Source organism: Gobius niger (genome assembly GCF_951799975.1).
Source record: "Gobius niger genome assembly, chromosome: 5".
Taxonomy (NCBI): domain Eukaryota; kingdom Metazoa; phylum Chordata; class Actinopteri; order Gobiiformes; family Gobiidae; genus Gobius; species Gobius niger.
The window spans coordinates 2751980-2767886 of NC_136856.1; the positions used below are offsets into that span (position 1 = coordinate 2751980).

General features: G+C 42.4%; 2 protein-coding genes across 3 annotated transcripts in view; both read left to right on the forward strand.

The window, feature by feature from the left end:
* polr1a (RNA polymerase I subunit A) overlaps positions 1 to 3916 on the forward strand; it is a 60016-nt gene extending 56100 nt beyond the window's left edge. For both annotated transcript variants that reach the window (XM_079556164.1, XM_079556165.1), the window contains exon 37: positions 3794 to 3916. In XM_079556164.1, coding sequence (XP_079412290.1) covers positions 3794 to 3894 — 101 coding nt within the window. In that variant the 3' untranslated portion in view covers positions 3895 to 3916. The remainder of the gene's footprint in view (positions 1 to 3793) is intronic.
* Positions 3917 to 6504: 2588 nt separating this feature from the next.
* The window catches only part of st3gal5 (ST3 beta-galactoside alpha-2,3-sialyltransferase 5), a 31400-nt gene continuing 21997 nt past the window's right edge, over positions 6505 to 15907 (forward strand). The window contains exons 1-2 of the mRNA XM_079556255.1: positions 6505 to 6622; positions 8853 to 8957. Of these exons, the coding sequence (XP_079412381.1) occupies positions 6615 to 6622; positions 8853 to 8957 (113 nt within the window). The 5' untranslated portion in view covers positions 6505 to 6614. The remainder of the gene's footprint in view (positions 6623 to 8852; positions 8958 to 15907) is intronic.

The following is a 15907-nucleotide window of genomic DNA, read 5'->3' on the forward strand; positions in this document are numbered from 1 at the left end:
AGACCCGCTTTAGACCCGCTTTAGACCCGCTTTAGACCTACTTTAGACCTGCTTTAGACCTGTTTTAGACCTGCTTTAGACCTGCTTTAGACCTGGTTTAGACCCGCTTTAGACCTGCTTTAGACCTGCTCTAGACCTGCTTTAGACCTGCTTTAGACCTGCTTTAGACCTGCTTTAGACCTGCTCTAGACCTGCTTTAGACCTGCTTTAGACCTGCTTTAGACCTGTTTTAGACCTGCTTTAGACCTGCTTTAGACCCGTTTTAGACCCGCTTTAGACCCGCTTTAGACCTACTTTAGACCTGCTTTAGACCTGTTTTAGACCTGCTTAAGACCTGGTTTAGACCTGCTTTAGACCTGCTTTAGACCTGGTTTAGACCCGCTTTAGACCTGCTTTAGACCTACTTTAGACCTGCTTTAGACCTGTTTTAGACCTGCTTTAGACCTGGTTTAGACCTGCTTTAGACCTACTTTAGACCTGGTTTAGACCTGGTTTAGACCCGCTTTAGACCTGCTTTAGACCTGCTTTAGACCTGTTTTAGACCTGCTTTAGACCTGCTTTAGACCTGGTTTAGACCCGCTTTAGACCTGCTTTAGACCTGCTTTAGACCTGCTTTAGACCTGGTTTAGACCTGCTTTAGACCCGCTTTAGACCTGCTTTAGACCCGCTTTAGACCTGCTTTAGACCTGCTTTAGACCTGCTCTAGACCTGCTTTAGACCTGCTTTAGACCTGCTTTAGACCTGCTCTAGACCTGCTTTAGACCTGCTTTAGACCTGCTTTAGACCTGGTTTAGACCTGCTTTAGTCCTGCTTTAGACCTGCTTTAGTCCTGCTTTAGTCCTGCTTTAGACCTGCTTTAGACCTGCTCTAGACCTGTTGTAGACCTGCTTTAGACCTGCTTTAGACCTGCTTTAGACCTGCTCTAGACCTGGTTTAGACCTGCTTTACACCTGCTCTAGACCTGCTGTAGACCTGCTTTAGACCTGCTTTAGACATGGTTTAGACCTGCTTTAGACCTGCTTTAGACCTGCTTTAGACCTGCTTTAGACCTGCTTTAGACCTGCTTTACACCTGCTCTAGACCTGCTGTAGACCTGCTTTAGACCTGCTTTAGACATGGTTTAGACCTGCTTTACACCTGCTCTAGACCTGCTGTAGACCTGCTTTAGACCTGCTTTAGACCTGCTTTACACCTGCTCTAGACCTGCTGTAGACCTGCTTTAGACCTGCTTTAGACCTGCTTTAGACATGGTTTAGACCTGCTTTAGACCTGCTTTAGACCTGCTTTAGACCTGGTTCTGTCCAGGACATGGTTAGACCGGACTAAAAAACTGCCCACTCTCCATAAATACCGTCTTGGTCGACTGTCCATCTAACATCCTTCTGCTTATACTTATATTAACTTTATTATTTTGACTAGCAGCTACTTTCATCCCTATTTATCAGCCTTTCATTTATATATATCTTTTATTTAATGCAATGAGAACAAATAGTATTTTTTGATGGAGGCATTAGATTTCACCGTGATGGCATTAAAAAGGTACTGAAGTCTTAAATGAGGCCAGAGCTGGAGCTGCCGAGTGTTTGTTGTATTTGCTCCTGCGCCACATTACAGGGAAGAGTTCACTCCAAAACGTGATCATACATTTTGTAAGTCTATATTATAAAACAGAGGAATTGTCTCGTGGTTCAGCCTTCTTCCTCTGACTGTACGAGGAGTGTGTGGTCTTTGCATTTATCAGAATCAGCTCTTTATTCACGCTCTTTTATCAGAGCGCAGGGGGAGGGGAAGTGGAGTCGTGCTTTAAAGTTTAGACACTGAAACTTGTCTGGTCTTTGGTCTAAATGCAGATCTGCAAACAGACAAAGATCAAGATGTATTTGTGTCGATAGCTCAACCACATCCTCTTATCTCTGCAGCATCTCAGTCGAATACTTTTCTTCACACAGTATAGGAAGTATACACTGCTCTTCACACTGTAAAAAAAAAACCTGTTATACTTCCTTAAATAAAAGTATAAAAAGAAATACTGTAATTTCCAGACCCCCAAGATGAATTTGCTCGCATACCTGCCAAAGTCGGGGAAGATGAGCCTCTTTTTGGTGGTTATTGTGTAAAAACAGTATAATATAAATTCAAAATTTAACTATTTATATATATTTTGGATTGAAAAATCGCAGTGAGTTGTTTTTTTAACCTCTTAACCCCCACCTGAACTGAACACATTATCTCCAGTTTGGTTTTACCCACTTCTAAAAGCTGCTTGAAAAAAAAAAAGCATCAAAATGACATTGAAACACAATAAAGTGACGAAAAAGCGACAAAAACACAACAAAAGAGTGACTAAAGAGCGACAAAAAAGTGACGAGAAAACGGCAAAAATAAATAACAAAAAAACACAGAAAAGCGGCGACAGCCCAACAGAAAGTTACGATTCGTTTTGTAGGCTTTAGCTTTCAAATGAGGCGCTACACTGTTGCTCTGCTGTCGAGAAGCTTTTAGATTTGGTTAAAGCCGAACTGGAGGTAAAAAAAAAAAAAAATCCAGGCAAAACATCTCGTATAATGTAAAACACTGGCATTTGCAGAAAATTGTCCTTTACTTTGGGCTTCAGTGGTTCGGCCCTCGTGATTTTCACCACACAGACTTGCTCTAAAAAGACTGGACTTGGGACTTGCTGTTTGTGACCAATGACTCTCTGTGACTTTATAGTTATTATTTATTTGAGTGAAGCTGTTGAAAGATCAGGATTCATTGAGTAAAAGCGGCGCATCTATGTTTACATTTGGTAATTAGCCTCAGGGTTTTTCAGCTTCAGCGTCTAATCAATACAGCGTTCAGTCCCATAGCACCAGTCTATATCACACTACAATGATGACAAACCTTCTGTTGGTCTGTAAATGCAGTAAATTAGAATAACTGCCTTGTATAAAATGTCTCTCTCAAAATGGCTGTAGTGAATGTCTTGAAATAGGCCTCTGTCTCTTTAAGAACCTCTGAGCCTTTAGACACGCCCCCTCCACACGCTGTCTGTGGCATCAGTGGGGAGGGGGTTCTGCTGAGGAGCAGTGGTTGGTTACTCGGCTGGTGACGAAAGCTGGGAGGCGTCTCCAGGAGGTGGGGGCGTTCCTAGGAGGACTCAGGCAAACCTATCCCTAAAATGGCCGCCATCAGAGTTTTTACAGATTACTCAAAAATACGTGAATGTGCCAAAGCAACACTTCAGGCATGTTTTTAATGAGGGAGTGACATCATAACATGATGGAAAGCTTGAAAAAGTCAATTTTGCATAATACCCCCCCTTTAATATTTTCAAGTAGATTAACCTGTTGACCAGGTCAGCTTTACCCAAATCCTGTAGGCCAGTGCAACACCTCATTTCACAGCTAAGATCTACAAAACTCATCTAAATGGATCTTTTTCCTCACGTCATCAGATTTGTTTCCGTCTTTTTTGGCGGGGGGGGTATTCAACTCATTTTGTAACTTTTTTGTCATTTTTTTAAAATCATTTTTTTGTCATATTTTTGTCACATTTATTGTCTTTTTTTTAATCAATTTTTTGTCACATTTTTTGTCTTTTTTTAATACATTTTTTGTCTTTTTTTAGTCAATTTTTTGTCTTTTTTTGTCACATTTTTGTCACATTTTTTGTCCATTTTTTGTCACATTTTTTCATCACTTTTTTGTCAAAGTTTTCTCACTTTTTGTCACATCACACACAAGGTTAAAATGGCGTTAAATGTGTCTTGCTTCTGCCCGTTTAAACCCTGTTTGGTTTCTCCCGTTTTTAGGAGCGCGGGATCAGCTGGAGTCGCCGTCCGCCTGCCTCGTCGTCGGGAAAGTCGTTAAAGGAGGAACTGGACTCTTCGAACTCAAACAACCTCTTCAATAAATAACTATTTCACTTCCTGAACAGTGGGTCTGTACTATTTATCTGCCCTGGTTTCCTCTTCAGACTCGGTTATTTTCTAAAATCATTTGAGAGGTTTGGAAAGATCTATGTGTAAAAAAGAGTCGAGCTAAAATGGCTGTTTTACTGTATCATTGTTTTGAATGTCTAATATAATGCATCTGGTTGTTTTAGCAATAGGTGCGTTAATGTGCTATATTTTGTAAAGATATTTTCCGTAAATAAATTCGACATTATCAACCCATTTCATGTTTTTTTTTTAATGTTGCTCCAAATGGTTTTACTCTCAGGCGCTTTGTGAAGAAAAGACAATAAATAAAATTAGGGGGAGGCGCGTTAAGGTGAACTACCATCGCTTTTTGGAAATACTACATTTTCCTTGTTCATTTCTCGGGTCAGGATTTCATAACCTGGATATGAACAGGAATAATAAACATTCTTTTGTATTAAAAACAGTGAAATAATTTTTTTTTTTAGGGGTTTAAGACGAGACACTGCAGGTGAATAGGGAAAAAAATTGAAATTTACAGATATCGAAATATAGAATATAGAAACTTTTTCTGTAGATTACTGGCATAAACCCCCCTTTTTGTTTTGTTTTATCCCTCATTGAAAGCGTCTTTGAGTGTCCAAAAAAGCGCTATACACAAGTCTGATGTATTATTAAATGTGAGAAAAAAAATACATTGCAAGTTTTGTCATTTTATCTTTTCATATAAGAACACGGTGTTTTATGCCTAAAAATGCCCCAAATTTCCCATCTTTTCGGCGACGAAATCTGAATAATGGATAGAGCTACATTCATATAGTTTCATTTTATTGATAAATGAGTCACCAAGACTTTGTCAGAGGGAATTTTGGATTTCTTTTTTAGTTTTAAAATAAGCTGTTTTTTAGTGGAAAAATTTAGTTTTCGCCTTATTTTTTGACATTCAAAACTCAATAAATAGGGCTAGGGGTTAAATAATAAGAAATCCCTCTGAAAAAATCTTCCAAATATTGTTCAGTCCAAGGCTGGAAAATGTGAAGTCTTTAGGTCCGACTGATGTGGACATAGTGTCGCCACAATGACAGAAAAATGTGTTTTGAGAAAAAGGCCCTTGAAATTGTGTTCTCCCATATAAGTCTATGGGGGAACATTGTATCAGCGCAATATTTAAACATGTTTTTGTGAAGATTAGGTATATTTTCTGTTTCCGGGTGAAAGCTTATATGTTCAGAGACCAATTTGGCCCCAAACCTGAAAACTGAAAAAATTTAGTTTTGCCTGTAGTGTCTCCCCTTAAGTCGGGGTAAAATGAGCGAGACAACTTGTTTTTAGAGCTAATTTCTCCAGAACCACATGTTCCAGAATACTTTTACCCTCTTAATCCCAGCCTTTACCGAGCTCATTTTCTCCAGTTCAGCTTTACCCAAATCTTAAAGGGACTATACGGAGTTTAAAATGTTAAAATGCAGTGTTTTCCTCCCGTACATGTTCCAGCCATGAGCTCAGACCTGTTCACCACAACTGCCTCTAAAATCCTGCACTGTCACTCAGAAAGAAGGTCCGTCATGCGCGAGCTTAATATAGAAGCTGCAGTTACGCGTAAGACCTGAGGTGGCAGCAGTGATTATAAAATGAATTGGCCACCGATTTTCCATACTGAGATATGTTAGACGAGTTGATCCGTACCTGTCTGGTCTGTGTGTCCGTGGAAGAGCTTGGTCGCTTCCAACTTCACCCCTGTTTGGAGCCATAGGAATACACTGGGAGAGGCCAAATGCTAACAACATCTTTAGTCTTTGTGGGTGACTAAGGACACGCGTGAAGACCAGACAGGTACACATCAACTCGTCTTAGCTCAGGTGAGAACATATCTCAGTGTGGAAGAACACTTTTTTGTTACGTTTTTATCGGGTTTTTTTGTTGTTTCTTCTTCACTATTTTGACACTGTTTTCAAGAAGCTTTAGATTTGGGTAAAGCCAAACTGTGAAAAAAAAAGTTCTCGGTTCATGTGGGGGTTAAGAGTTTAACGAATTATTTTGCCATTAATCAAATAAATAACGCTTTCACATAGACTGTCAAAAAGAATTTTATGAATTCATTTAATTAATTAATTTAATTGTATTAATTTTATTGTATTTATTTAATTGTATTTATTTAATTGTATTTATTTAATTCATTTGTTTATTTAATTTATTAATTTTATTAATTTTGTTAATTTTATTTGTTTAATTGTATTTATTTAATTCATTAATTTATTTAATTGTGTTTACTTTATCCATTTTATTTAGTTTATTAATTTTATTGTATTTATTGTATTTTATTTATTTATTTCATTTTATTTTTTTCATTTTACTTATTTAATTTTACTTATATAATTTTATTCATTTAATGTTATTGATTTAATTTCTTTCTTTGTTTCAATTTATTTATTTAATTAATTAATTAAATTTAATTTAATGTAATTTGTATATTTTATTGTATTTAATTTATTTATTTTATTTAATTTTATTCATTGCTTTCCTGAATGGACCAGGCAGCCAGCTTTAGTTTGAAAGAGTGGGCGTGTTTCGGGGGGAGTCTTTTATTGTGACAGACCGGAAGTGCGGTTTCCTGGGACTCTCCTCACACCCCTCCGGTCACATAGCTTTGCACCAAACACAATTTACCCCCAGTTTTCACGTCTAACGCGGCGGACATGGAGCTCCACGACACATGGGAAGGTAAGCCACTTTGTTACGCTTTTAAAGGGTCACAAACGGGTTGTTCTGGGGGAGATAGTCCGGGATAAAGACGGGGGTTTGGGGTCTTTTCTCTCCGCAGCTGCAGATTCATAACGGTGTCTGCTACGCTTCATTAAACCCGCTGAAAATAACGCTTTATTTGTGTTTCTACCGCAAAATGATACGGTTTATCCAGCCCGTTAGCTAAATGCACGCAAGAAAATCTTTTTACGTCGTTATTTATAATTATTGGCCTGCGTTTGGTTGACCCTGAAGCCTGTTTTTGTTTAGCTTAGTTTTTATCATTTATAAATCGCTTTCATCACAGCGTTTATCAATTTAGATGCTTTAAAGAACATTTACAATAATATGCCTCATAAATTAGAAAGTAAAGTTTTTTTTCTTAATGGAGTCGATGTTATTTATGTTTTATTTGGTCCCGTATTCTCACTTCCCCGGCACTCCCCACATCATGATGACTTTGGGATGTAAATTGCGTTTGTACTTTGTGGTTCAGTATTTGTTTAAGTCACTTTATTCAGCGCCTGTCGCGGTAGAGGGTTCGGGAAAATCAACTGTTACCATGGAGATCCGCCATGTTTGTGGCTGTTAGCTAAGAGAACAGAATAATGCAATAAAAGAAGTGGAACAACTGTTCGCTGTTGAGTCACACTGTGGTGTCCACATGTTTTAATGAGAATCACTACAGTGTTTATATGTAGGGCTGCTCGATTATTGAAAAAATGATAATCACGATTATTTTTGTCGTAGTTGAAATCACGATTATTCAAACGATTATTTGTTGCCTTTAACCTCTTAACTCCCGCCTGAACCGAGAGATCTTTTTCCTCACGCCATCAGATTTTTTTCCATCATTTTTTTGTTGGGTTTTCAACTCATTTTTGTAACATTTTTGTAATTTTTTCGTCACATTTTTGTCAATTTCTTGTCACGTGAAAAATGTGCTCGGTTCAGTTGGGAGTTAAGGGGTTAAGAAAAAGTCTTTGTTTTATTTATATATTTATTAATAAAGAAAACTATGCTGACTAGTATTTCTGTTTTCTGAACAGTCATAAAAGTACAAATGATTTCAAGTTTGCTTCGATTAAGGAGAGGTCTGTGTTTCACACCTGCCCCCTGCTGGCCGGCCCTCACACCTGCGCAAGCAAACTGAGCAGCGCGGCCTGATGACATCATCACACAGCGCCGTTTGTTTTTATGTCAGGCAAAAGCATGAGCCATGGCAGGTGAAAAGCGAAGGGAAAATAATCCCAGCGCCGTCAAATAATGCAAGAAAAAAAAAAACGTTTTTTCCGATTATGCTAATTTTTTAATCGTTTAGTGTGATAATCGAAATCGTAATCGCATATCGATTAATTGCACAGCCCTATTTATAAGTATATTAGTACATGTTTACATGACAGCACTTTTTTTTATCGCGCTAAACAATATTATTGTTCCCATCCCTGGTTGCATTCTAATAACACACAAAATGTGTCATAACAAGACTTAAAAAACACATCAGCACCACAACAAAACTAAATAATGAACTTAACTTTACACATTTATATATTCTGTGCATTGTTTGTGTCGATCTCAGTCAGACTTTAGTGATGTTGCGATACATTGTTCCTTCTCGCGATACAGATATTGCATCTCTTAATATCGCGATACGATATTTTTTGGCGATATATTGTGCAGACCTACTGTGCACACATGTGACAGGATTGCCCCGTCTCTCCAAATGTCCACCAGCAGTTCAGAGTAAAATATAGATGAGAGATTTGACCTTTGAACTACCACCAGGCCCAAGTTCAAGATCAAATAGACCCGGAAACAGAAGGAAACAGCTACCATTAAAAGTATTGCTAGATTAACGGCATTGTGACCTGCTGACCCTGTAGATTAATCCTCCACAAACATGCTCTGATGTGTGTGTGACTCTGGTATTTGTTGAGCAATTCATATTTCAGTCTTAACACAAAAGATCTATTCAGCTCGAGGGCACGTCTCCAAGCCAATGTTCATGTATGAGCCTTGCCTTGTGTAACTTACGGCCCCCAGTTTGCGTATGATCATAATAATAATAATAATTGCTAATGGGTAGATTCTTTACGACCCCCTTGTTAAAATGACCCATTTCACAATCTTTCTTGATCCGTTGTGTTTCCCGAGGTGGCTAATGATTAAGCTCTCAGTATGTCGACTGAACGGGTCCGTTCTTGTGCAGGTCCGGGGGCACTCTGAGGGAAAGAGGAGGAGCAGCGCCCGTGGTCCGTCTCAGCCAGGACGTCCCGAAGGAGAACATGAGGGTGTGGAGCTGTGGAGCGAACAGGTATGAGTTGTCAGGTGACCAACTCCTGCCACGAGACGTCCTCTCTCCCAGTGCGCAGTACGCCGAGTGGCCACCAGACGGCCCCGACGGACATTCTTGCTTGGGGCCCCTTGGTACCCTTCCTACGCCCCTGCTGAAGATTTGTGCACCGTACTAAAGCGCCCATGCATTCAAACAATAGTAACTAAATGTAGAGACTTTTTCATCTTGAATGTGAGGTCACTGATCCGCTGCAGGGCAAATATATGGCGAGTCATGAGATTGTGAGAATATGTAAAAAAAAAATAAAAACAAGAAATAATTTTACAAAAGCCACAAGTTTTTGTTTAATGATTAATATTTGGGAGTTGAAAAATGCAGCATAAGAAGTCGCTAATCATAATCTAGGTAATATCATGGTCTGCCTCTGCACCTCCGCTCACTCTGCTGGAAACTGCTTTGTCATTCCAGGCATTTTTCTGTAACAGCCTCAGAGCAAAACTCTGTACAGGATCTTCTTGTTCTGCCCATGCGGGGACTTTCAACAGTCAACTTCTGCAACGGCATCAGGGATGGGTTATGTCATGTAGCTTTAATGCTGCCTGTAGTTTTTACAGGGTATCATTAAATCGCCATTTATCACACTGGGTCAGGCTGTGCAGTCGTACTGTCTCTGTCACAGCCCTGACTGTGGAGCTCAGACTCTTGTGTATTAGTCTGACGCTCTGAGGGGATTTATCCTTTTCTGGGGGAGCACAGACAGACTTAGGATCAGCACAATGTGTCGAGTTCATGTCTCCGGGTCCCACTGATGGTAAATAAACATCTCCTGTGTAAGACATCCAGACTGATGCTATTCTCCATCTGTCCTCTCCAACACCATTGTTAATCCTCCAACAGTAATAATAATAATAATAATGCATTCGTTTTATATAGCGCTTTTCTGGACACTCAAAGACGCTTTACATTGCATTATTCATTCACTCCATACTCGGTGGTGGTAAGCTACTATTGTAGCCACAGCTGCCCTGGGGTAGACTGACGGAAGCGAGGCAACCAGTCTGCGCCATCGGCCCCTCCGACCACCACCAACCACTCACTGACACACTACATTCGCTAGGCTTCCTGGTGTTACTAAACGGTCTCCCATCCAAGTACCGACCAGGCCCTTCCCTGCTTAGCTTCCAAGGTCTGACGGGATTGGGCATCGCAAAGGCGGTATGACCACTCTAATAACTCTAGAAAAATTGCAATATGATAGATTTCCAAAATCTTTCAGGCTAGGGCTGAATGATATGGACAAAATTTCATAACTCGATATTCATGCCAGATATCTCGATATTGATACGATACGATATAACTATGGGTCAGGTGAAAACATTTTTCAGTGCAGTTTTATTGATGAAAATATATATAGTTTATGTCTTGTTTTTTGATTTGAATGTTTTGGATGTTCATATCTCGATATCAATACGATAACGAGCCCTAGTTACAGCACAAGTGTTGATAAACTGCTGAAAGATCGAAGAACGAGGAAAACCACAGCATTGTGTACTCTGATGTTAACATTGGTTTTAATTCTGCTTGAATTAACCTGTGAAACACACACTTTCATGTCCTGGGGCAGATGAGACATATTTTATTGTGCGTTTAGAACGTTCGTGTGGTGAAGCTACGAAACGTGAGCTCGTTGTATGCAAAAACTGCAGCATTTTCATAATTCCAAAAGCCAGAGCTTTCAGAGCTGCAGGTTCCACATGCACATGGTCAGAACATGCTCGAGTTTTACCGACTCATTCCCATCGTCTCATCTCTGGTATGGTTATAGTGAAAGATCCAAAATCACAGCTACATTTAAGCTGCCTGGACACAAGTTCACCAGTGTTTCTGCGGGGCATGAACCTCATGACCCTCACCTGAACCAAGCAGTTTCTCCAGTTTGGCTTTAAAATAGCAACAAAAACGAGACGAAAACCAGGATAAAAACACAAGAAAAGAACGACAAAGTGACAGAAGTGCAAAAAAACCCATAAAAGTGCTACACAAACGCTACAAATGCTTTACAAACCCGCATAAAACCCGTCAAAATAGAGACCCAAAAACGTGCCAGAAAAGCATCAGAAAAATGACGAAAAAAGAAACAAAAAAGCATAAAAAAAGGGATAAAAATACGCCCAAAAAGTGGCAGCGCAGCAATAACGAGAGGAGAAATCTTCGATCAGTTGTGCAAGTCTTCACCTTTAAATGAGGCATTATACTGGCCTTTAAGCTTTTAGATTTGGATAAAGCCAAACCGGGGGAATTGTGCTTGGTTAAGGCGGGTGTAAAGAGGTTAAATGTTGTTGTTTTTTGCATTTGTGGCATCAAAAAGCATCACATTCGACTTGCTGCTGCCTGTGTAAACCCTGAAACTGATTACATGTGATGAAAGCCACTGTCTACAAATCTTGGCCCGTATATCCATATAGCCATTATCCATCACAATGCACTTCAGTGAGTTATTCAATGCCAGATAATGGATTGGCCTGTGGTTTCAAATGGACCTGAAGCTGAAACCACATGATCACACAAGGAAGGAATGAACGAGGTCTTTTATGAACCGCGATGTTTGACGCCTTTCGCCCTGGTTCAGATGCAGGCGCAGTGCTTTGGTTTGTGTTTTCTCTCCTGGTTGTGTGAGGCGCGCCGGGCTTTTGTCGCATAAACTGAACAAAAGCAAAGATGTTATAAAGTAAACTGAGGGAAAGGCGACGCAGCCACTCCCTGCGATCAGCGAGAGCAAACACACCAGTTTAATAATACAACGCTTGCACTCATGCACACAAGGCCCACGTGTCGCTCTTCAAGTCTCCATGTGGTCTCCATGTGGTCTCCGTGTGGTCTCCGTGTGGTCTCCGTGTGGTCTCCGTGTGGTCTCCGTGTGGTCTCTGAGAGGTCTCCATGTGGTCTCCGTGTGGTCTCCGTGTGGTCTCCATGTGGTCTCCGTGTGGTCTCCGTGTGGTCTCCGTGTGGTCTCTGTGTGGTCTCCATGTGGTCTCCATGTGGTCTCTGTGGTCTCCATGTGGTCTCCGTGTGGTCTCCGTGTGGTCTCCGTGTGGTCTCCGCGTGGTCTCCGCGTGGTCTCCGTATGGTCTCCGTGTGGTCTCCGTGTGGTCTCCATGTGGTCTCCATGTGGTCTCCATGTGGTCTCCATGTGGTCTCTGTGGTCTCCATGTGGTCTCCGTGTGGTCTCCGCGTGGTCTCCGCGTGGTCTCCGTGTGGTCTCCGTATGGTCTCCGTGTGGTCTCCGTGTGGTCTCCATGTGGTCTCCGTGTGGTCTCCATGTGGTCTCCGCGTGGTCTCCGTGTGGTCTCCGTATGGTCTCTGAGAGGTCTCCATGTGGTCTCCGTGTGGTCTCCGTGTGGTCTCCGTGTGGTCTCCGTGTGGTCTCCGTGTGGTCTCCGTGTGGTCTCCGTGTGGTCTCCGTGTGGTCTCTGAGAGGTCTCCATGTGGTCTCCGTGTGGTCTCCGTGTGGTCTCCATGTGGTCTCCGTGTGGTCTCCGTGTGGTCTCCATGTGGTCTCCGTGTGGTCTCCATGTGGTCTCCGTGTGGTCTCCGTGTGGTCTCCGTGTGGTCTCTGAGAGGTCTCCATGTGGTCTCCGTGTGGTCTCCGTGTGGTCTCTGAGAGGTCTCCATGTGGTCTCCGTGTGGTCTCCGTGTGGTCTCCGTGTGGTCTCCGTGTGGTCTCCGCGTGGTCTCCGCGTGGTCTCCGTATGGTCTCCGTGTGGTCTCCGTGTGGTCTCCGTGTGGTCTCCGCGTGGTCTCCGTGTGGTCTCCGTGTGGTCTCTGAGAGGTCTCCATGTGGTCTCCGTGTGGTCTCCGTGTGGTCTCCGTGTGGTCTCCGTGTGGTCTCCGCGTGGTCTCCGCGTGGTCTCCGTATGGTCTCCGTGTGGTCTCCGTGTGGTCTCCGTGTGGTCTCCGCGTGGTCTCCGTGTGGTCTCCGCGTGGTCTCCGTATGGTCTCCGTGTTGTCTCCGTATGGTCTCTGAGAGGTCTCCATGTGGTCTCCATGTGGTCTCCATGTGGTCTCCGTATGGTCTCCATGTGGTCTCCGCGTGGTCTCCGTGTGGTCTCCGTATGGTCTCCATGTGGTCTCCGTGTGGTCTCCGTGTGGTCTCCGCGTGGTCTCCGCGTGGTCTCCGTATGGTCTCCGTGTGGTCTCCGCGTGGTCTCCGCGTGGTCTCCGCGTGGTCTCCGTATGGTCTCCATGTGGTCTCCGTATGGTCTCCGTGTGGTCTCCGTGTGGTCTCCATGTGGTCTCCGTGTGGTCTCCATGTGGTCTCCGTATGGTCTCTGAGAGGTCTCCATGTGGTCTCCATGTGGTCTCCGTATGGTCTCCGTGTGGTCTCCGTGTGGTCTCCGTATGGTCTCCATGTGGTCTCCGTATGGTCTCCGTGTGGTCTCCGTGTGGTCTCCGTGTGGTCTCCGCGTGGTCTCCGCGTGGTCTCCGTGTGGTCTCCGTATGGTCTCCGTGTGGTCTCCATGTGGTCTCCGTGTGGTCTCCGTGTGGTCTCCGTATGGTCTCTGAGAGGTCTCCATGTGGTCTCCGTGTGGTCTCCGTGTGGTCTCCGTGTGGTCTCTGAGAGGTCTCCGTGTGGTCTCTGAGAGGTCTCCGTGTGGTCTCCATGTGGTCTCCATGTGGTCTCCGTGTGGTCTCCGTGTGGTCTCCGTGTGGTCTCCGTGTGGTCTCCGTGGGCTCAAGCAGTTGTGTCGGGAATGCTATTTGTTGTCCTCAACCTGTGAGACGATTCTGAGATCTCCTTTGTGTCCGTCAGGTCTCGGAGACTTTGCAGGGACGTCACAGAAACGTCTTTAAAAAAAAAAAAATTATTGTTATTTTGATTTTAAAACAGCCAGAGATGATACCTGGCACAAGGTCTTTCAACATAAATTGACTAACACGTTGCTGTAACAAACAGAACCAGACAAACTCACGGTAAAAAATTCAACAACAGGAGACAAGACAATAATATAAGACAAACAAAACAAAACAGAGATTAAATAAATGCAAAATGACAACACAGACAATGACAAAAAGAGGAGAAAGGCATGAAATAGTTTTAAGAATATAGATAAAGACAGCATCTCTGGAATCGCCCATATATGGTCACCTTTGAAAACAGTTAAGAGGGAAAACAATTTTGAAAAAATATCAACTTTTTCGAATTATTCAAAAACGACTTTAACAAATGCTGAATTATGAATATAGTTTCTACTGAATAAAGATACAAAGACATGGAGAGGAGCAAAGTGGTTCAACAGCCCATAAATACATTAAAAAAACAGAGAATGCTAATATGATGCTACATGTTAGCATCGGGCTAATGCTAACGGTTAGCTAGCGCTAGCTACAACTGCCGTTTTTTCACTTCTACTGAACAATCTGTTGTGACAAAATATCCATATGGGCCCGATTTACACTTGACTTTATTTATGTGTGATAAATAAGTTGATATTCCACTAGAAAATGGCTAAAAAGAGTGGAAAATTGTGTTTCCCGAAAGATTCTATTCTCCCCCTCGGTGAGGCCACGCCCCCTTCTATGTGTCTGTATCTATGTGTCACATAGAGCGAGTGGACCTTGAGCACATATAGAGGGGGTGAGCTTAAACTGAAGCTTCTAGGGCAGAACTCCAACCCATATGACATATGAGCTGCTGCAAAGATTATGTAAATAGTTTGTTATATATGTTTAATATTTTGATCGAGTTCTTATTCCAACCTTTGTTTAGAGATCTTATATACATTTCAACTTCAGTTAAGAATACTTTAAGGAGGGGATAACTATAGTTTTTACTAAATTTTACTTTATGAATATGGAATTTACCTAAAACAATAAATAAGTTCACCATAAATTTTATTTTCCAATTGGGGTGGTTATCAGAGAAACGTCTCACTGGTTGAGGACAACAAATAGTGTTCACAGCGTTGCCACAGCGACACAATTGCTTGATGTTGGAGGATTAACACTGGTGTTGGAGAGGACAGATGAAGAACAGGCAGCAGTCTGGATGTCTTATACAGGAGAAGTTTATTTACCATCAGTGCGGGACCCGGGGACATTGGACTGATACACAAGAGTCTGAGCTCCACAGTCAGAGCTACGACAGAGAGAGTACGACTGCACAGCTTGTTCCTCTAACAATCGAGACCACGTAGACCTCTCTGAGACCATGTTTGTTTTCACCGAGACTACCTGCAGACTCGCTTTATCTCCAGGGGACGTCTCGGACACACCTCCGTGACCAGCGGCGACTGTCGAGCTTTTCCATAACAAAGGCCAGGGCCAAACCGGTCTGACCAGGTATAGGCTTCGGGACCGACCTCGGGCTGTGTGCTCGTGTGTGCTCGTGCACGTAGATCGTGGCGTGGCCGGGTCGCTCTATGTGGAACGATAGCTTTAGTGAGCGAACTCTGACACTCATTCAGTCCACAGGAACAAAGAACGAGACTTGTTTCTTTGGCATTTGTCATTGAAAGCCTTAATTCCATTCTTTTCATTTCCATTTAGTTTTTATCTATTGGCAAAAGTATCCACCTATTTAACCTCTTAACTCCCGCCTGAACCGAGAGGATCTTTTTCCCACGTCATCAGATTTTTTTTCCATCATTTTTTTGTTGGGTATTCAACTCATTTTTGTAACTTTTTTGTCATTTTTTTGTCGTTTTTTCATCATTTTTTTGTAATTTTTTGTCAATTTTTTTTAATTTTTTTGTCACATTTTTGTCATTTTTTCGTCATTTTTTAATACCATCCATCCATCCATTTTCTTCCGCTTTATCCGGGGCCGGGTCGCGGGGGCAGCAGTCTCAGCAGAGATGCCCAAACTTCCCGATCCACACACACCTCCTCCAGCTGTTCTGGGGGGACCCCGAGGCAACACCAGGCCAGCTCGGAGACATAGTCCCACCACCGTGTCCTGGGTCTTCCAC